The 21,956-nt window shown below is 38.3% G+C and overlaps 1 protein-coding gene and 1 long non-coding RNA gene across 3 annotated transcripts in view; one reads left to right on the top strand and one right to left on the bottom strand.

The window, feature by feature from the left end:
- Positions 1–21,956, bottom strand: part of LOC124868364 (polymeric immunoglobulin receptor-like) — a 35,758-nt gene that overhangs the window by 8,970 nt on the left and 4,832 nt on the right. Inside the window, exons 5-13 of one of the 2 annotated variants that reach the window (XM_047365565.1) lie at positions 20,449–20,537; positions 20,277–20,338; positions 20,113–20,167; positions 9,379–9,626; positions 7,770–8,933; positions 7,310–7,374; positions 4,683–5,009; positions 3,649–3,948; positions 1,494–1,793 (exon numbers count right to left, since the gene is read on the bottom strand). In XM_047365565.1, the coding sequence (XP_047221521.1) occupies positions 1,494–1,793; positions 3,649–3,948; positions 4,683–5,009; positions 7,310–7,349 (967 nt within the window). In that variant the 5' untranslated portion in view covers positions 7,350–7,374; positions 7,770–8,933; positions 9,379–9,626; ... (1 more) ...; positions 20,277–20,338; positions 20,449–20,537. Of the gene's footprint in view, positions 1–1,493; positions 1,794–3,648; positions 3,949–4,682; positions 5,010–7,309; positions 8,934–9,378; positions 9,627–12,447; positions 12,514–12,635; positions 12,774–20,112; positions 20,168–20,276; positions 20,339–20,448; positions 20,538–21,956 lie in introns of those variants that run through there. The other variant, XM_047365566.1, reaches the window with a different exon arrangement.
- On the top strand, positions 11,255–13,170 carry LOC124868381. Its single transcript, XR_007038314.1, has 3 exons — positions 11,255–12,574; positions 12,657–13,025; positions 13,105–13,170. It is a non-coding gene; the product is annotated as an uncharacterized LOC124868381 (long non-coding RNA).

Consider the following 21,956-nt stretch of genomic DNA (forward strand, 5'->3'; position numbering starts at 1 on the left):
TAACTCTTCAAACTGGATCCAAGAGTGTCATACGATCATGCGATCATATGTGCTAAGTTAAGTAGGAATGAATTGCTGTTTGTGTATCTCGTATTCATTCATGAACGGGGTAATTAAGGTACAAGCATGGCTTGACGTTCTCTCTGAGGTCTACAGAAGCAAACTGTGTTCTAGAGAGTTCCCAGCAGAGACCCTGTCTCTACAACGCCGAGTGTTGCAGTTTTTCCCGGTCTGAAGGAAGGACAGTGGAACCGCATCACTGTGGCTACATCAGTAACATGCAGTTTGGCCAGCCGACAGAACGAGCCGCCCCACCCCACAGCTACGGAGGTTAGCAAGTTAACCCTTTGTTCACTGTGGATGCTTTCTGCAACTTTGTCGCCCCGGACAACTTTTCCTCAGCACAGTTTACGCAAGAGGTTGTGTTTTGGGCAGAGAGAAGTAGTTTAGAATGAAATAATCAAAATATTTTTCATTTTATAATGTTTGGTTTTGTTTGTGTTGACAAACTCAGCCATCTTAGTGCTAGCAGATTATCTGCTCAGCATATGTGCTCAGTTTGTGTGTTCTGTGTTTGTGGTTTAAAGTTAAGACAAACTTTATTTAAAGGGTGATTGCAGAAGATCGGCCATAACGTGCCGCCATAATGTGCCGTCCACGCTTACTTATGCATTTCAACCCTCTTGTTAGTGATATTTTAAAGGTATGTGTTTGATTCTGATGATAAGCAACAAGTTTAATTTGTTAGCCCCAACTGCTAACAGCTAAGAACATGTGCTTGCCTATTAAGACTCAGCTAAAGGTCATTTACCCAAAAAAGCAGCTAATTGAACACCTTTGAGAATTGGTCATCCAGACAGTTGGTTTTGTTTAGCAAATCATTCTTTAAAATATTATTTTATTAAAATTATATTTTATCTGATCTTGCATTGTGAATGGTTGTTTGAAGGTATACCAATTCTTGTCTAAGTTAGTTCCAAGACTAACTTAACTTCATTTCCAGATTCTTCAAGATAATCCTTGGTTCTCAAACATAAACATTGCATGGTAATGTTGCATCAGTCTTTCAGTCATGGTTTTCAATCATCTTTAACCAAATTGTTTATATTGTACATAGCCCATTAGTCTTCGTTATTCTTTAATTCTGCTTGGTAGTTTGGTAGGGTGTGTTAGTATAGTAAAGAGTTTGTTGATTGAAATATGTTTAATTTTGAGTTGACTTATTCTTGTTAATAAATTCTTGTATTTTCAGAAATTGTGGTAATTCATTCCATGTGTGAATAGAGTTTTGCTGCTCAATAATGTCAGAGCTTGGCTCGTCCCTTTCAATTTTGTCCTAATACCACCGCCTTATTGGGTTGGTATTCACAGGACAACCCTTAACAGACTGAAATATTATTTAATAAAATATTAAAGTATTAATATTAAATAATATATTCATACTCATAATCACAACAAATGTAATAATATTGTTTATTATAATAAACACGTACCTAAAGACAGCTCAATCTTGGTGTAATTTCCAGCACCCCATTTCGAGTCTGAACCACACCAGTATGTCCCAGCATCACCTTCTTCCAGGTTTGTGATCCTCACAGAGAAAGAACTGGAGGACTCATAATCTTGCAAAGAGAACCTGCTTTGACTCAACAACACATCAGTGCAGTTGCTGCGCTGATCTCCCTTGCAGAGGAACTTCCTGTTATGACGTCGTTGTGGTGAATAGGGGCAGTAAAAATGAAGGGGGTAACTCACACTGCCCTGTATGTTGTTTGTCTTCGCACAGCACCACTCTGTCAGGCAGAAAGTGTATGTGTCAAAGTTATGACTACATATTGTTCTGCCTAGCTTGCAATAACCATTTTGTACATATTATTACTAAGAAATAGGTGAACAGAATACACAGCAGCTAAAACTAAAAATACCCCATTTGTGGGTTAATAAAGAACCCAAGCACAGAGAACTGAATGTGGCAAAGAGCAGTTTTTAGTAATAACCATAAAAAGGAGACTTACTGGGAGATCGCAGGGAGAGGCGTACATGGAGCAAGGCAGAGTAAAGGGAGGAACAAGTAAAGAACAATGGAAACCAGTGAGCTTACATTTTGAGGGAGGTGTGAACAATGACAGTGGATCCAGGTGAGCTAATCAGGGGAATGGAGGGTGCTGAGCAGAGGGTGCTGAGCAGAGAAACTGAGGGAAGGAGACTAATTAACACAGTGAACAGAGGAAACTAAACCTGAAACAAAGGAAATCACAAACCAAGAGGAAAAAAACAAATACTGACCTATAGGAGAATAAACTAGAATACACAGAGAACAGAACACAAGAAATAAGTAAAGGCACATTCACACTGCTGGTCTGGTCCAGGGATCAGTCCAGGAATTCATAAAGGTAAGATAACTCACACTTTCAGTTTGCCTGGTATGCTTTCAAACAGAGATTCTTAGACTGGGCCAAAAGTCACACAGTAGCAATGGATTATTTCAGTGGACGTATTGCTCCAGCATTGTGCTGATCGATTGGTCGGGACCAAAAGCAGATCATACATCACATTCCGCCATCATATTCACAACAAGCAAATAGTGCAACACAAAACGCTGGCAGTGCTGCGGTTTCTGTTGCTACTTTGGTGTTCACTACTCTACTTAGCCCCACAAGACATTTTCAAACTCTTTTGTCTTCGGATTTGTGCTCTTGCTTTGATTTTCTTCTTCTTCTTACTCTACTAAAATGTTTTGCTCTTACATTGCATTACATGTTCCTGCTTAGGTGGTTTTGGTAAGCTGGGGATCTAAGAAGCATTCACATTGCAAGCAAACCCCTCCAGGGTTCGGAAAACCGGTTCTTTGTGGTTCTCTGATGTGTTCCAGGGTCTGGAATGGGTTCATACTGACGTGATCCACTCCAGACACCAAACTCTGGCACAGTAAAAAGCGTTCAAAAGATTTAATGTGAAAGCACTGTAAGAAGATGAATCTAAAGGAACAAACTAATATGGCAGACCTTTCTAACACTAATGCACACAGAGAAATTAACTAATTACAGCAAGACTATTGCAACTGTAACAAAGACACCAGAAGTATCAAAACACAAATAAATGAAAACCAAAACCCAAACACCCCAGCATCATAACAAAAAATCCCATAATGCACACGAGGAGGAACCCCATGGCTGTAGAGACCAAGTATTGCCCAAAGACGGAAAGATTACCCGATGATGCAGGATCAAAGTGGGAAACATCGTGTTTCCAGAAAGAAAGAGAGATGGCCCTGTAAGGGTAAAGTCCTCATCAAATGTTCTGAACTATGCCACGAGTCTGTAAGTATCTGCAAAGACACATTGCAAAGACTGGAGGTTGCTGTAAGATCTTTGGTTTCTTTGCAGAGTAACCATACATCACATGATAGTTTCACAAGCGGGCTGTAAGATCATTGATAATGATATGAACACTAAAGTGAGATATTTTACAAAGATGAAGCACAGTGCCAGATGCAGACAGTAGACAGAAACTAGAAGAGAGGGTAATCCAGCTAAAGAATTGAGTAGATAGCAAGTTCTCTGCATGATTTGCAATTAACCTCTGAAAATAAAACCTGAATGAATTCATATTTATCTGCTTTTTTCCTCTTGTTTTCTGGTTTCTTACCAACTGTCAGCTCAATCTTGGTGTAGTTTCCAGGACTCCACTTTGAATCAGAACCACACCAGTATGTCCCAGCATCACCTTCTTCCAGCTTTGTGATCCTCACCAAGAAAGAGCTGGAAGAGACATCGTCTTGCAGAGTGAACCTGCTTCCGCCTGTCACTAAATCGGTGCAATTATCACGGTGGTCTCCCTTACAGAGGAACTTTCTCTTATCCTGGTGTTGTGGTGGATGAGGACAGGACATCATAATGGGACTTCCCACAATGCCATTAATCCTGGTGGTCTTCACACAACACCACTCTGTTAGATAGAAAGTTAGAATTTATGATTTGGGGAACAATATGTGTTTGGCTTATGCACAGAATACATGCAATATTTCTGCTTCATTTTAAAAGCTGAATTTAATCTGTTTTGGGAAATGCTGCAATGTCACAACAGATCTAAACTATTCAAAAATTCCCTTTAATCTTGTAGCAGGTTGTTAAATAAGGGTTATTAAATCGTATTTTAATTTTAGCTCTGAACACACTGTAATAAATCTGAGATGTGCAGAACCTGTTGGCATCTTTAACTCAGAACTAAAAGAATTATTGTTTATGCAGTTTCCCACAAAAGTCAAAGACTGTTTTATCATTTCTAACATTTTTCATCTTTTTATGTGCTTAAATTTGTCATTTTGATATTTATTTATTTTTTGTTAAAACATCTCATCTTTTTATGTGATTTTGTTTCGTGTTTATGTGTTTTATATTTCTGTGTACTATGTTTTCCATGTAAAACCCTTTTAATTACCATGAGTAGAAATGGTGCTAACTTGCCCTCCCTACATTTTATGAATTTTCTAGACTTCATTGCAGAGATGGGTAGATATGAACAAGTGATGCTGCCCTTAATTGCTGGCTTCTAAGCCAAAATGTTCAAAGGTTTTTACATGAAACCTTTCGTACAGAGAAAAAAACCTCTGAACAACCAATACATATATTTGTTTATATTCATCCCTCATCATGTATAATATCATTTGCATTTTTCTTTACCTTTCTCTACTTTCAGTGAGACTTCTGCAGGGAAGGTGTCATATCCAAACTTGGACACCCCACACCAATATTTGCCAGCATCCTTAGAACTTAGATCAGAAATGGTCACCTTGAAAGTGTGCTTCTCCTTATTATCGCTGGTGGAGTATCTTCCCTTCGTTCCTTCTGTGCTCTTTACCAGAACATCCTCATCCTGTTTACAATCATTCCTACATAGGTACTTTTCATGATGCTCAAAGTTGAGATTGTAGGGACAAACAATATTTACTCCTGTGCCTTCATATCCAGATACATGGATCACTGCATTGGTCACACAACATAAAGCAACTGTGTAGAGAAGAAAACATAACATCAGAAACATTGTAGATATAACCTTTGGAGATGCATAGTGTTGTGTTTAGGCCTGGACTTAAAAACAGTGTAAATGTACAATTAAAAAAACATGTTTTGATCATAATGCTTTTGTAATATGAATCTCAAGAATGTTTCACCACCATAACAAAAAAAGAGTCATATTTTTTGTAGACACAACTTTGCTCCCAAAGAAGTCAGTTTCTATCAAAGTAATTAAGAAGTTAGTGTCCTGAATTGAAAGTTTGCAACCAGCAAAAGCGTCATGAAAAAATATTCAAACTGCTTGAATTTCCTCACATTTTTTTATGTTACAACCACAATGTTTAAGGCTAAAGGGTAGACAAGTAGAACATTAACTGGAAAAGAAGCCAAGAGGCCAATAATAATTTTGGAGGTACTGCATAGATCGTCTGCTCAGTAGTGAAAGGTCTATTAGTAGTGCACTCTAGAAATCTGCCATTTATGGAAGAAGAAAGCCATATAAAGTCCACTCTACCTGTTTGCCCAAGTGATGCATGGCCTCAACACACATGAAAGAATGTGATCTGGTTAGATGGGACCAAACAAAGAAGAAATGTCTGCTGCAAAAGACTTGAAACTAGGGCAGAGGTTCACTTTCTAACATTAAAATTGCCCTAAATATTTAAAAGGATTAAATATGTATGTTATATTCATAAAGTGGTAGTTTTTTTTTTAAAGACATTGCATTACCAAACCTTTTTGCAGTATATACCCCCGCAACAAAAAATGTTTGGTGTTTTAATTTTTCTAAGAATAATAAATAATAAATAAAAAAATCAGCACAGTACATTTGTCATAACTGTGTTACCATGTTTCGTTGCATAGGGGAAGAACAGAGGTTTAAAAGACTGACCACAAAATCCTTTCTAATTCTCTTTAAACATATTAATTCAAAATCAAAGGTAAAATGATTGTTTAGCAAAAAAAAAAAAAAAAATCCAACATGGCTTGTTACTCGACTCTCAACAAATTGTTCTGTTGAAGGCTATTTCCTCATACTTCAGGTAAAACATTTCTGTCCTAACAGGCTAACAACACTCTTATATAGTTCTTTATTTAGTCATATTCAATCAGTTAGAATGTGTTTTGATCAGTGGCGGATGCTGGTCATCCAATTATCATGCAGAAGCTGAGCGTCCGGGCCAGCCCACTGCCCCATAGACCCCCAGAGATGCTGAGCATCCGAAGAGCAGGACAAAGCCCAGCATTTTTGCTTCGCTATTGAACTCACTGTTTAAAGCACTGTGAAGCTGCGGGAATGAGTGAGAGGAAAGCCGCGTCGTTACCAGTGATAAGAAGCTGATTCTGAACAAACGTTGAGCACATTGTAGCGCATATTTAGTCAATGACATGTACACACAACAGCATATATTGGATCACTCATTTTTTGACATTTTAGGGGAAGCTGAGCTTCCCTTGCAGTCTTAGAGCAATCGCCACTAGTTCTGATGAGTCTCATTTGACAGATTAAAAGTACTTTTTAAAAATAACAACCTTTGACCAGATAATTAAGCCTCCATTTCTGTATTAAAAATGTTTTTTCTTAGTCTGATGACTTTTTTTTAGCTGTAGGTAGAAAATCTTCATAATTATTAGAAATAAAGAGCTGAAAACATCAGTCTTGGTATAATTAATCTATATAATGTGTTTCAGTCAGTCAACTGAGTGGTTTTTAACGACTGTAACAACAGAAACAGAGAATACAACTGTGTCCTGAACATATAAGATCAGTTGTGCGATCTTTTTCTTTATTAATAGACAGCAAAATAACAGAAAACATTTTAATCTTCAGCTGAATATTACTAAATACTTAAAGTAACGATGTTGCTTTGCTTCATTTTATTCAACATTTTAGCTTGTTTCTTTTACTCTAGTAGCATGTTTTAATTGCTTCTAGTTATCAGATATAACAGATTTTCACAAGGTAAATATGTCAAAAAAGCAAGATGTTATTGCTACTATCATATTTTTGTTTTTTTATTAATAGTACAAGTAATAGTAGTAGTCAGTAGCAGTAGTAGCAATAGTAAATAATTAAAAGAAAAAATTCAGTAGAAAAAAAAAATATGAAAGGACAATATAAAGAAAAACAAAGTATAAATGACAATACCAGCAAATTTCTGTATTAGAATCTCATTCTAACACATACCTTGCTGCTATTTGTCATATTAATCCTACTAAAGCATTACCACCTCGATGACACCTGTCTACAGCCAAACTTTATGTAGTTTTATAAATCCAAATTAACTTACAGCAGAGGCAGATCTGAAGGTTTTCATAGCTCCACGACATCGTTCAGCAGATCTTTTTGTCGACTCTTTGAGCAACAGGAAATTGAAGTGGTGTGACCAAGTGCTCTTATGTGTATGCATGTTAATACATACACCAATTTTCCTATTAAGATATGATTTATTATACCCCCTAATAACCAATTATAAAGACAACTTTACAACAATTCTATATTTTATTTTGGTGTCATGTCATAAATCCTAGTCATCACATATAGCTCTGTGGTTTTCTACCGTACTAGGTTCTATACTAAAAGGAAATAGTCTGTTTCCTGTTCAGATCATGGGGTTGGGCATGCTTTTTAAAGAAGAAGCTAAACCTCAGACATGTTTGAGGGTTTGGAGGCAGGACCAAAGCGCAGAACATGGCGAGGAGGCCGCATGGTGAGTAGATGAAGTTTTAATAATACGATGAAAGACTTACAGACAGGCAGGCAGAGTACTGAGTACAAGCAGGTAATCCACAGAGAACAGGTTCAGGAGTCCAAACATAAAATAAACCACTAGGAAGAAGGTAACAGGGCAGTTGTTGAGAGGAACCAGCAGGGAACAATGAAAACAAACCAGCTTAAATACAGACGGGGAATACAGGGAGAACCAATGAACAGAGGGACAGAGTAATCATGGGGAACAGGGAACAGGTGTGGAACAGGCTGCAGAGAGACTGAGGGTAATGTGTCTAATTAAACTAATGAACATGAGGAACTAAGCAGCAAAGAAGACTAGATACTACTAAATAACAAAACTAAGGGAAAGCAGATCTAAAGGTAAATATAAACAAACACATGAAACACAAGAATCTAGAGAGAAACAACTAAAAGACGTAAGCTAAAGACATGGAGGAACAGAAAAACACCTGACTGAGCAAAAGTAAACAAACACAAAACACTAAATGGCAGATTGTGACACAGACCACTTGTCCTGTTCTGAACCTTGTTGTTGGACAGGCTTTTAACTAGAATGCTACATTTATTTCCAAGTATAGTATATTCTTAGTATAGTTCTGTTTTTCTTGTCAGTGCTGGTTTCATACTCAAGGAAGTACTTTAATGTTTTGAATCACAGTAAATCTCTGTATAAAATCAATGCTTTTGCATCTTCTAAGTCTACCATTTGCATTGCCATTAAAAGTGATGAGCAGAGCAAAAAGCACCAAGAGGATAGCAGAACCTGTGTAAGCCACTATTTTAAAGACAGTAACACCTAAAATAAAGAAGTAATATGTGAATGAACATAATCGGAATAAAGTTTTAAACATGTGATGCCACACCAGTACTTATGAGTACTTCCCAGCATCACCTGCTTCCAGCTTTGTGATCACCACTAAGACAGCGCGGGAAGAGATATGGCCTTGCAGAGTGAACCTGCTTCTCCTCGTCACCACGTCAGTGCAGTTGTCACATTGGTGAAGAGGAACCTCCTGTTATTCCAGTGTTGCAGGGGACAGGAACAGGGCAATATAATGAGACATCCCACAAACCCACTCATCTTGCTGGTCTTCACCAGCATTGAATTGTATGGGTTAATACACCCAACAACTGAACATTTATACTTATTCACTTGCAGCTTCGGGATACTTGAGCTTGGACTACAAAATTGCAGGGAGAAAAAAAAAAGGTAGAGTCATGAAACTGGTTAGCCGGAAGTCCTTGTTTATCTGTTCTATAGCAAATACTGTGACGTAACACTTCAAATAGGGAATAGAACAAACACAGCGGATTTAAAAATATGACCCAAACAGAATATAAAGTTATCTCCACAGCACCTGGACAGACTAAATTTCACTTTTCTGCACTCCTACAGACTTCAAGTACACAACAAAATGTTATTAACGGATAAAAGAGTGGATTTTGCATATGTCCTTATGATATGTTCACATGCCACTGTGTTTGAATAGATTTAAAGTTGGTTCTTTATGCAGACCAAATCATTACATCATTTTTAATGAATAAATACTAAACAGTTTGTCTGATCACGTCTGTCTGTTCAGTACGTTTAATGGAATATAGATCATAAGGGAAAGAACAAGTTACCAGATACAAGTGGCTGAAATGAGCTTCCTCTGTAGGGTGGCCGGACACAGCTTCGTCACCTGGGGGAGCCTGAAGTAGAGCTGCTGTAACCAATTGAGGTGGTATAACATAGGATCAAGATGCCTCCTGGGCGTCTCCCTTTGGAGGTTTTCCAGGAATGTTCCACTGGGGCGGAGACCCGAGGAAAGACCTGGAAGTTGCTAGAGAGACTATAAATCCCGTCTGGCCTGGGAACACCTTGAGATTCCCTAGAAGGAGCAGGAGAATGTAGCTGAGAGAGGGATTTCTGTGTTTCCCTTCTGAAACTGTTACTATGCTTCCCAAAATTAAATAAGTGGAAGACAATGAATTGATGGACAGCTGTTTAATCCTTGTAATTAAACCATAGATTTAGTTTAGGCAAAATACAGAAAAAAAAAAATAAAAATAGTATCACACTTTGACTGTTAGAATTATTTTTCATCTTTAAACATTGACTTTATAAGCATATGAGATACAGTTGTATTTAGATTCAAATTTTATTAATACATTATGTCAGTTCTGTAACCCTGACTGCTATCCAATCAGTTTGTTAAGTGAAGTATAGTTTTTTTTATTTAACATGCGATGAAGATCTCTGGCTGAATGTGAAATGCTAAACCGTCAATCGTCATTTCCAGATAGTTTACTCATCAAAATTCTCCAAATTATTTACATTTTATTCAGTCTGAAAGCAAAGAGTGATAAAACCCCATCTGATACCAATACCAGTTACAACGAAATGTAGGAAGAACAGAAAAAAGCTAAAGCAATGACACAGAGGCTTATGGCACTGTTTTATTTTCAGAACATAAACTACCACTGAATACCAGGAGTTGGTTTCCCATTCAATACCCTTAAAAAAGGGAAATCAGAACAGATATGACCAATAGCTAAAGGGTGCAGTTTAAGAAGCAACTATTTGAGATTAAATAACCTAAATCATAAAAAATCAATGCATTGATTTAAGCTGAAGTGCATTCATGCTAAATCTTATTTGATTAAAATCTGTAGAATTATTCAGTCTGCCCTCAGATGAATCCCTTTGTTCATGCAAGTAATGAGGTGATGTATTTTATCCTTTGTTGCTCTTAGCAGCTGACAGATAAATCTGATTAAAGTTTCCATCACTTCTATTCAGGCACATGCACAGATAGAGCCCCAGTGGTATTCAAGCATCTGCCCTTTTTCCCTGGATGTAAAAAGAACCCTTTCAGTTGGAGGTCAATGTTCTTTCTTCATTCATCAATATTTAAAATAAAAATGATCATCTCTGCCATCAATTTCCCCAGAAGTGTTTTGATATTGGCTGGACATTTATTTAAATTATTGTGAAAATTCTGCACCAGCCTGATTCAAAAGCCTCCGTCTTCCCCCTTCTTCCCCCCTCTCCACTTAGCTCTTATTGAGCAACAAGTGAAACTAAACCACTGCAGCCACCACACTCCTCTTACAACCAGCATCATAAAGATAGACAGATGATGTTCAGTGTTTGTGGAATCTCTGACATTGTTTGACGCAAAATTAACCACAACACTTAAAATGGTGGTGACGCTGAAAACATTAGGCGCTTTCTGGCCCAAAAAACACTCAAAAACAAGGAGGGGAGGAGGTGGGGACATCTGCAGAGCCGACAGGTTTTTGTATTTATGAAATCCGCTTTTCAAAGCCTTGTCTAGCTATTTACTTTGTCAGGTTTAATGAAGAGAAAGAGAGGGAGAGATGCAGTCAGAAAGAGAATTTAAAGTTTTACTGTTTTACATATTAGACCAGTTTACTATTTTTTTTTTTCTCATTTTAAATCATAATTATCCATAGGGGGAAAAAAAGCATTAATACAATCATTTTGGAGGATAATTTCAAGTAGCTCTCTCAATAAAGTGTTGAAAATAGAAAAAAAAAAAACAATATAATTACACATCGTGGTCAAAACTCTGTTCTGTGTAGCGAAAGTCACCTTTAGTCAAGTAGTTTTTTTCATGCAAGCGTTTATACTTCAACAGTTGAAACTGTTCTCAGCCTTTTGGAGATTCAGCAAATCATAATGGATTATTAGGCACACTAATGATTATTTTATTTCATTTACAAATTTTGCAGCATAATGCCAAGAAAAGAGAGGCTACAGCGCAAAAGATGTCTGTGAACATTCCTGCTTCTATCTGAGTCTGATTGACATCAGTATCCTACTTTCTGATCAACACACAGAAAGAGCTGCTAGAAACATTGTGCAGTGTGACATTGCTTTGACCCATCTTGTCAACAGTTGCTGCATCGACCTCCTTTTCAGACAAACGTCTTTCCTTCTTTATTTTCACCGTTTGCATTAAACCATGTGGCTAGAACCCCCAAATTTCTGAAAACACTTTTGTTCTCCTTCAGTGATAACTTGACTCAATGACGTCTAAAGAAAGACATTTTTCAACTAAAAAATTGCTGCACATCATAGAGAAAAACATGATTATGTGTTTGTAATAGTCCCTTTGATTCCTTTTCATAAGTTATAAATCAGGGTGATATTTGAAGGTAAATGTGCATTAGCCTCTTCCAGTGTTACTGCAGAGATCTCTTGCTGTTCTGGTCACTCAACACCAGCATTTCCCAGTGTCAGTGAAGTGAAGATCAGAGATGATTGTTGATTTCCTTTGTGTTGTTGTAATCATTGTCATTGAATATTGCTTGCACTGGAGGCAATCTTACACAAAATGACCTTTTCATGACACTCAGGATATGAGCAGGAAACTTTGACCCCCAGATTCACCATCCTCTGCTCCAAGTTGCTTAGAGCCCGAAGAGAGCATGTACAAGTTCAAGCGATAAAAAAGGGGATATAAAGGAGTCGTAAACAAAAGAAATGTTTCATTCATCATTTCAACAGCGTCCAAAGAGTTCTCATAAAAAAGCAAATGCAGTTAAGTTTAGCCATTGTATATTTGGCATCATAATTACAAGCAGGATGCAAATCTATTCAGAGAGGATTACGACGTTTCAAACTGAATATCGGAGTCTGGGGGTTTTTCATGTGTTGTTTTTTTACCTACTGCTAACACTTACTCACTACTAGATGTCGCCAAGATCCCCTTATGTTGAGGGTAAAAGGTGTTCTGCATTTCCATCAACCTGGAGGAGTATAAGAAGGTGGAGCTGTCAGCACTCCAGTGCCTGAGTGTGAACCTCTGTGGTAACTCCTAATGGCCAAGCCTTGTATTCTCAGTCTAGAGTTTAAGTTCATAGTCTCTTACCTTTTTTGTGCTCCTTCCTAGGAATCCTCATATCCTGGTCTCACGTTCTTGCGACCATCAGCTCTGGCTCTAAGTCCTCAGTTTTGCCTCAGCCTAAGTACTCAAACCTCAGAAGAAACCTAGTTTAGTTCAATCTCCAGTTGACAGCTCAATACCAACTCCGTTAGACAAGCGAACCCTGCTCACCCTCCACCAATTGTTCACCAAAGACTCACCAGGTAAAATCATCTCAGTTTAATTGATCCGGATTATCTTACTGCCTATACTCACCAAAGCCTCTGCAGAGTACTCACCGTCATCCTGGATTATTCACCGTTTTCGCAGCAATGTCTGTTCAGTCCTCCCGGGCTCCGCATCATTCCTCCTCGCCAACCTCTATTCATCAAAACAGTAAGCTAAAGATATTGCTCCAGTTCCCAGGCACCCCGTTTGTCTCTAGAGAACTTACCTGTCCTCCTTTCCCGTACAGTGCTGTGCCTCCAGTCCCGGTTCCAGTTAAACATCCATTACCTGTCAAATAAACTTGTTAAACTTTTCTCCTGCCTCCTGAGTGTCATTCTGCATGTGGGTCAAATCTGTAAAGAAAACTATGACACTGAATGTTTAAATGATAAATCTACTTTCTTATTTGGTGCAAGAAAAGTGGTTTGCGTCCAATATTTAAATAAATCGGTTAACTTTATTGTCAATGTTAAAAAATTTGTTTAATATGTGGTTAACGGTCTCTATTTATTTAACTGTGGTAAACTGGAAGTTGTTGGCATTCTTTTTCCTGTTTGCTACGGTTGAAATTGTGGAACTTGACCTGGCCAGTACCAGACGGACCAGAACGGAACATTAAATTGGAGTTGTTTTATAATTTGACAGTGAATAATGGAGAATGGGTCTGGTGACGTTTGGAGTAGTCACGGAGAATGTGGAACCGTTCTCTTTAATTAACATAACAATGGTGCTGCTCCGTCAGTCGGAGGATGTGTAAAATTAAAAAGAGAGATCATATTTCTCCTACTTTAGCTTCCCTTCATTGGCTCCCTGTTAAATCCAGAATAGAATAAAAAAATTCTCCTCCTCACATATAAAGCCCTTAATGATCTAGCTCCATCATACATCAGAGATCTGATTGTTCCATATGTTCCTAAAAGAGCACTTTGTTCTCTGACTGCAGGTTTACTGATGGTTCCTAGAGTCTCTAGAAGTAGAATGGGAGGCAGATCCTTTAGTTATCAGGCTCCTCTCCTGTGGAACCAGCTCCCAGTTTTAGTCCGTGAGGCAGACACCCTGTCTACTTTTAAGGCTAGGCTTAAAACTTTCCTTTTTGATAAAGCTTATAGTTAGAGTGGCTTAGGTTATCCTGAGCTATCTCTGTAGTTATGTTGCTATAGGCTTAGGCTGCTGGAGGACATAATGACCACTTTCACTCTCTCTGCTAAATTCTCAAACTACTCTCCAATTTTGCATTATTTGCTGTTATTTCAGCTTTTAACTTTATGTTCTCTCTCTTTTCTCTTCCTGGAAGCTACACCCGGCCTGACTCTGTGTCTACTTGTGACACCTTTCTGGAGGGGGGCATCGTCCAAGCTTCTGCTGGCAACAACTTCATGCTCACCCTCTACCGATGATCCACTTGGCCCTGTCTTTCAGTGTTTAACCCTTTCTCTCTCCTAGACATAGCTACTGACTGAGCTTCTACTGTGACTAACTCTATGTGCTCTCTTTCAGACTCTAACCTTGAAAACTGGCTCAGAGTTTATCTGTTCTTTCTTTCTAGGCAAAGTCAATGCCAGTGACTGTCCACTGTCTCTACATGCTCATCCAGGAGGAGTGAATGCTGCAAGTCACTGACTGGATGCAATCTGCTGAGTTTCCTTAGATAGAAAAACTTTTTATCCAATTTGAATAAATAACTGAATCTGACTGCACTGTTCAATGGTTAGGATTAATTGGAATGTATGTACCTGACTTTGTGAAGTGCCTTGAGACGACATGTGTTATGAATTGGCGCTATATAAATAAACTGAATTGAATAGAATAGAATTGAATTGAAATCTGACATCTACTTTCAAATCCAGACTCATGGATCAGATTTGCAACCCTGGTCAAACAACTCAGCGATGCTGACATTTTTCTAAATTTATTCTGAAAGAAAACTACAATTAAAAATAAATTTCACTCAGTTTGGAGACTTTGTCTGCTTAGATTTTCAAAATTCTTTATTATCATAGAAAAATACAGATCATCTGTATGAATAACTCCGATCACATGACATTAAATCAACTCACTAAATACATGTTAAATTGCTATAAGATCATACAGTATAGGATACTGCATAACAAAAGGTTTTGAAGCCTTGCGATCCTCAAGACCACAGAGAAACTAAAACAGGCATGAAGTAAAAGTGGTGTGAAAAACATTTAACCTAAAACCAACGTTGGTTGATGTTGTTATAACTCTACTGTGGAGTTTTAAAGCCACAATGTGGGTTCAAATATCTCATATGTGTGAAATGTTATGTATGCTCTACAAAGTAATCTTATTGGAAAAAGTACAATTGAGTTTCAGCTTCTTCTCACAGTCCAAAGAACCCCATTATTCTTAGGTTTATTGGTCTCTGTAAATTGCCCTTAGGTATGAGTGTGTGTCTCTGTGTTGTCCTGTGATGGAATGACAACATATCCAGGGTGTACCCCGCCTCTTCCCCATAAGCTGCACTGTACCCCGGCAAGGTAAGCTGGTACTGACGATGCTTTTTCTTGTTTTACAACTTTGTGTATTAGGTTTGAAAGGTTTCTTATTGTAAATTTCTAGATTTGCTTGCAAACCGTGTGGCCTTCAAAAGACTGTCTCCAAAGGAGCTGATGCTCTGTCAAGTGTTATTTGCCTAACGTTATCTCACTGGAGTGTTATCTGTAGTGTTGTACATACTGAATCTGGTCCGTTGAACTCCTGACATCTCTTTTAGTAAAGTGAATATTAGAATTATCTTCACATTTACATTAAACAGTTAATCATGAATCCTTACACTGTATCTGTATTGTCATTATTTTGTTGGTGTTTTCTTGAGTGCTTTGCATGCAATCCATCCAATTTGTTTTACTAAAATATTTTTATATGGTTAAACACCACACTGACATATATAGATGATACATTAAACACAATGTAGCACTGACTATTATGAAATGTGTCATCAATTAGAGAAACATTTAGTATTCACAGGATGTTACATAAAGCAACACCAACATCTAGTGGCTAAATGGGTAAATAAACATCAGCACATTTTACACTCAAAATATTAAACAAAAACTTGACTAATTCGAGGGATTTAATGTTGCATATTTAGGGAAAACTTCTTTATCAACACAAGATCATACATCTAAAGTGAATCAAATTAATAATAATCATCCTTCTCTGAAGCAGCTCACCTTCACAACAATAACACACACTCAGCATTCAGCTGTAAAGGACATCTTCTGCATCCAGACCTGGAAATCCTATAAGGAACTTGTGCATCAGTACATTTTTCAACTAACTGTTGACAGTTAATTATTATCTTTTAAATCGCTACACTGTCATAGTTGAAAACATTTCTGTATTTTTACACAGATTTTCATGCAATAACAAGTAAAATAAATGGCAATATTTGGTGCAGTCTTCATCTCTTTTAAGTTTTATAAGTTCCATTAGTCTATTAGTCATCTTCATAGTCTGAATTACCTAATTGATAACGGGCACTCTGCTCTTTGCAGGTCCTCTGCTGCGAGCTCAATTCAAGATCATCATGATTTTTATAACTCTATAACAGAACAAACAGATGACAGATCAATAGATGCAGGAAGACTGGTCAACCTGCACGGCTTAGATTGTGCTGAGGTTCATTCTAATAAATGATTGGCCTGATCTCTTAATGAGCCCACTTCAGGTGAGACAGTGCCTCCCCTTTGTTTAAGGGTGTATTTACCCTTGCCAGGTATGGTCCGCTTTAAATGGACCAGTATTTGTTACCCCCTAAACGGACCGAGACCCACTTTTGGAGATGGTCTCGATCTTCTGGCGTAAATACGGACCGGCCTCAATCCGACCCAACTACAGGAAACATACGCCTTTTTGAACTTAACGAGCCACTGTAGTGAATGTTGCAAATAGTGAATGCACTGAAGTTATAACTGATCCTCTGTCCGTTGCTTAGCAATACCGCTGCCATCATGCTGTGGATCAGGGCATGCAGAGCACATCTTCTTCGGCTTGTAGCTCGCATTCTCCTACGCTGTCCCTGATAGAAATAGAACGTCGCAAAACCTTTGCTGAATTAGCTGCTCTTGACACTCACAATGATTGTGAAACTATATTAACTGCACAAATATGCAGAACAGCAATGCGGCAAGCTTTACTTCCATAATAGTTTTCCTCCATTTCCGGGTCTGTGCTCTGTCAGCCCTAGTCATTTCTGTCCAATGGGAGCAACAATTGTCACACGCGTGACTTTATTTACAGTGTAGTATAGTGTAGTACAGTATAATGTGAAAGCGACCCACACCAAACAAAAAAAAAAAAAGTCTGCTTTTGATCTGGACCAAACAAGTGGACCAAAGGACTTTCCTGGTGTGAATACACCCTAAGACGTTTGTGATCTGAAGTTCATGAATACCAGCTTGTCTCTCACCCTCTATACATGTAAATGAAAGGTGTAGTGTAACAAAGTTTTCCAGATTCAAACACTATAATTACATAAATACAGTGAGTTTTTGGTATTAAATTAAAATATTTTTTTTTTCCCATAAAGTAGAAGTTAATTGCTTTTATATCAGATACAGGGTTTAAACAGAGAAGTGAGCTGCATTTCTACTTTTCTCTATCAAGCAGCTAAAAGCTGAAGTGTTAAACAAAAATGTATTGCATAAAATAAACTTTTTCCTGCCAGCAAATTTGTGTAAACTTCAATTTTCTTACATCAGCTCCACCCATCACTTCCTCTGAGTTTTCTGCCTCATTTTTGCTTCTGTTTGTGGTGACATCTGCTTCTGATAGAGCAAAGCATTAGAAGACAAATTAGTTGGCAGTCATGAGTTTTAGTTGGCAGTGGAAGAACCTAACTAACCTTTTACTTTGTGACCTTTTTTGCGGCACTCTTTATTTAGGATGATAATCACTATCATTACCAGAACAGAAGGTACAACAAGATTCCCGTAAATCTAAAAGGTGCATATAAAGATTAGAACAGCTTGAGCACCAAACCACAACATTCCTGAAACAACAGATAAGCTACCCTAAAGTGCTTCTCAGTCAGACTTGTTTTAAATGTTGAATCTAATTGGGGAATTCAGAATTTAATGGAAGTTGCAGAAATATTTAGAGACTCTACAGCTGAAATATTTGTTTTCTTAAGTAAACATGTTTAAACTTAATGAGGAAAATGCACTGAAAGCAGCAGGTAACCAGTAACCTGTCAGTCTGTTGTATCCTATTCTAGTATGCATACAGGTTTACAGGAGTGGTTTTTAACCCTGTATTTAAAAGACGTGTAGCCCCGCTACATAGCAGTGTATACTGAGGACATTTGGTAAACAAGGTCAAAGAGGCACCCTCCTAATATTGATTTACTACCTCAAATCTTTAAAGTTTTAGGTTTTGTCTTCATTTTGGGGGTTTCTTCATTGTTTTCACAAATGTTATTAAAAGTAATTAAAAATGGAGAAATAATTTGATGGACCACTCTGTAGCTTGATGTGATTTCTCAGAGACATTAAATGTAGCCTGAGGTGTTGTTGTAATGACCTTTGCAGCTGTGCTAGTCTGCAGCCAAAACACCGTAAGAGAAAAAGTCTTGTAATACACCTTATCTTGCTTTTATTTTTGCTGTCATCCATTTGGTCCAGAGTCACTTTAACACAAAATAATATAAAATTATTTTAATTTTTTAGTTTTTTTTTCAAAATATGTTTCATAAAATGATGAAGTTTTAGTTTATTTTCACTATTTGCAAAAGAACTAAACTCTTGGAAACTAAAGATGTTTTGGGGAACAGTGCTGCTCTGAATCAGAATCTAATGTCTATGCATATGAGATGTTATAATTAAATAAATTCCCCAGAGGAAAGAATTTAAAATATAGCTTAGTTAGAATATTAAAGGAAAGCAGAGACCTCGCATAAGCAAACAGTGCTGGTGTGAGGTTAGTTATTCTTCATACCTGTGTTTACTTGTGCTTAGTGATAAGTCTGTATTCCTCAGCTCACTCAGTCTAAGTCCCTTCACAGCTGTTTTCCACCAGTCTAGGCACTCTCCCGTTTTTATTCCAATAGTCACTTTCCTCACTGTCAGATCCTTAATTTTCTCTTTCCTGTTTTTGAAGCAGTTATGCTCCCTGTAGTCTCTTGCTTCATGCCTGTGTTCCTCTTTATGTTTTGCCTGTTTTTGCTTTATTTCCTTTGCCACCATTGGTGATGGTAAGTAGTGATGGCCAGACAAGCTTTACACCAAATTGTGTTGAGAAAATGATTTGTTTGTCAGTGTTTTAAATGCTCAGCCATGGCCTACTACTGACCAAAACCTAAAGGCCGTGCATTGACAACCCATCTGCTGTCATGATGGTTCATAATTGTATTCAAAGTATTATGTGTTGTTTATTATTGCCAATAAGGTCTTTGCATATCAGTTTATATCGTTTTTATTTTCTCAGTTCTTCCTTTAGTTCCCTTGGTTCTTCTGATCTGTTTTTCCTCAGTTGCATCATATGCCCCTGACTGGTCACAACATGTCCTCATGACACTCTTCTCTAGGAGGGATCAGCTGAAAATGTTCCCAGAAAATGGAATATTTTCTTTCTCTTGCTTGTTTGCACACAAACAATGAAGTCTCAGGTTTAAAAAATGTGAAGAGTGGTCTAACATATTTGGCTTGATCTTGCATTTCAAATTTCACACCAACCCACAAACCATTTCCCTAATTAGTCACATGGTACAGAAAGCCTCAGATGTTTTAAAAGCTCTACCAACTAGCAGCTATGCAAATAAGACTACTGCTGTATGTGTGAAAATGTAGAGAACAGCATGCTACATTCACCCTGTTTGCTCATCTAATTTCCTGTAAGAACTGTGAGGGCTTTACATTTTATTCCTATGGTTGTATTCATATGTTCCCGTCATTCAAGGTCTCACCTGACATCTTGTTTTGCTTTGGCAGATCCTTCAGTACCAAATTTTCAGTAAGTTATTCTTTCTTTGCAACAGACAAGGAAAAGAAATCAAACAACTAATAATATAACATAAAAAAAACACTTGTGCTAGACTAGCAAGCAAAGTAAGAATCAACCTGATTTCTGTATATATACAGAAGGGCCTGACTTGTTCTTTGGTCATGTGTTTTACTGTATGTAAAATACTGTGCACAAGTTTTAGGCAGGTGTGAAAAAATGCTGTAAATATGTATATGTAAATATCTTTAATTCATGTCAAACAATCCAACGTACAATACATAATACTTACTGGAAGTGGTGGTATGGCCCCCACACAGCCCTGATCTCAACATCATGGAGTGTGTCTGGGATTACATGAAGAGAGAGAAGGATGTAAGAAAGCCTACATCCACAGAAGTATCGGAGCCTGGGAGTTTCATGTTTTTTATTTGCCTGCTGCAAACACTTACTTACCACTAGATGCCGCCAAGATCCTCCATTGCTGAGGGTAGCAGGTGTTTCCCATTTCCATCAACCTGGAGTATAAGAAGGTGGAGCTGTCAGCACTCCAGTACCTGAGTGGTTGCCTTTGAGGTAATTTCACCTCTAATGTTTGAGTCCAAGCTAAAGTTCACAGTATATTTACCTGATTGTGTGCTCCTTCCTAGGAAACCCACTGTCCTAGTCTCAGGCTCTAGAGATCTTCAGTCCTTTCTCCAAGCTTCTGTCTGGATCCTGTCTCAGTCAAAGACCACAAGCTTTCTAAGAAACCTTTTTGGATCAAGCTCCAGCTGACAGTTCAAGTCCTTCGTCCTCAGGCAAAGCGAACCCTACTCACCCTCCACCAACTACAGGTCCTTCTCAAAAAATTAGCATATTGTTATAAAGTTCATTATTTTCCATAATGTCATGATGAAAATTTAACATTCATATATTTTAGATTCATTGCACACTAACTGAAATATTTCAGGTCTTTTATTGTCTTAATACGGATGATTTTGGCATACAGCTCATGAAAACCCAAAATTCCTATCTCACAAAATTAGCATATTTCATCCGACCAATAAAAGAAAAGTGATTTTAATACAAAAAACGTCAACCTTCAAATAATCATGTACAGTTATGCACTCAATACTTGGTCGGGAATCCTTTTGCAGAAATGACTGCTTCAATGCGGCGTGGCATGGAGGCAATCAGCCTGTGGCACTGCTGAGGTCTTAAGGAGGCCCAGGATGCTTCGATAGCGGCCTTTAGCTCATCCAGAGTGTTGGGTCTTGAGTCTCTCAACGTTCTCTTCACAATATCCCACAGATTCTCTATGGGGTTCAGGTCAGGAGAGTTGGCAGGCCAATTGAGCACAGTGATACCATGGTCAGTAAACCATTTACCAGTGGTTTTGTCACTGTGAGCAGGTGCCAGGTCGTGCTGAAAAATGAAATCTTCATCTCCATAAAGCTTTTCAGCAGATGGAAGCATGAAGTGCTCCAAAATCTCCTGATAGCTAGCTGCATTGACCCTGCCCTTGATAAAACACAGTGGACCAACACCAGCAGCTGACACGGCACCCCAGACCATCACTGACTGTGGGTACTTGACACTGGACTTCTGGCATTTTGGCATTTCCTTCTCCCCAGTCTTCCTCCAGACTCTGGCACCTTGATTTCCGAATGACATGCATAATTTACTTTCATCCGAAAAAAGTACTTTGGACCACTGAGCAACAGTCCAGTGCTGCTTCTCTGTAGCCCAGGTCAGGCGCTTCTGCCGCTGTTTCTGGTTCAAAAGTGGCTTGACCTGGGGAATGCGGCACCTGTAGCCCATTTCCTACACACGCCTGTGCACGGTGGCTCTGGATGTTTCTACTCCAGACTCAGTCCACTGCTTCCGCAGGTCCCCCAAGGTCTGGAATCGGCCCTTCTCCACAATCTTCCTCAGGGTCCGGTCACCTCTTCTCGTTATGCAGCGTTTTCTGCCACACTTTTTCCTTCCCACAGACTTCCCACTGAGGTGCCTTGATACAGCACTCTGGGAACAGCCTATTTGTTCAGAAATTTCTTTCTGTGTCTTACCCTCTTGCTTGAGGGTGTCAAAAGTGGCCTTCTGGACAGCAGTCAGGTCGGCAGTCTTACCCATGATTGGGGTTTTGAGTGATGA

The sequence above is a fragment of the Girardinichthys multiradiatus genome, chromosome 5 (assembly GCF_021462225.1).
Source record: "Girardinichthys multiradiatus isolate DD_20200921_A chromosome 5, DD_fGirMul_XY1, whole genome shotgun sequence".
Taxonomy (NCBI): domain Eukaryota; kingdom Metazoa; phylum Chordata; class Actinopteri; order Cyprinodontiformes; family Goodeidae; genus Girardinichthys; species Girardinichthys multiradiatus.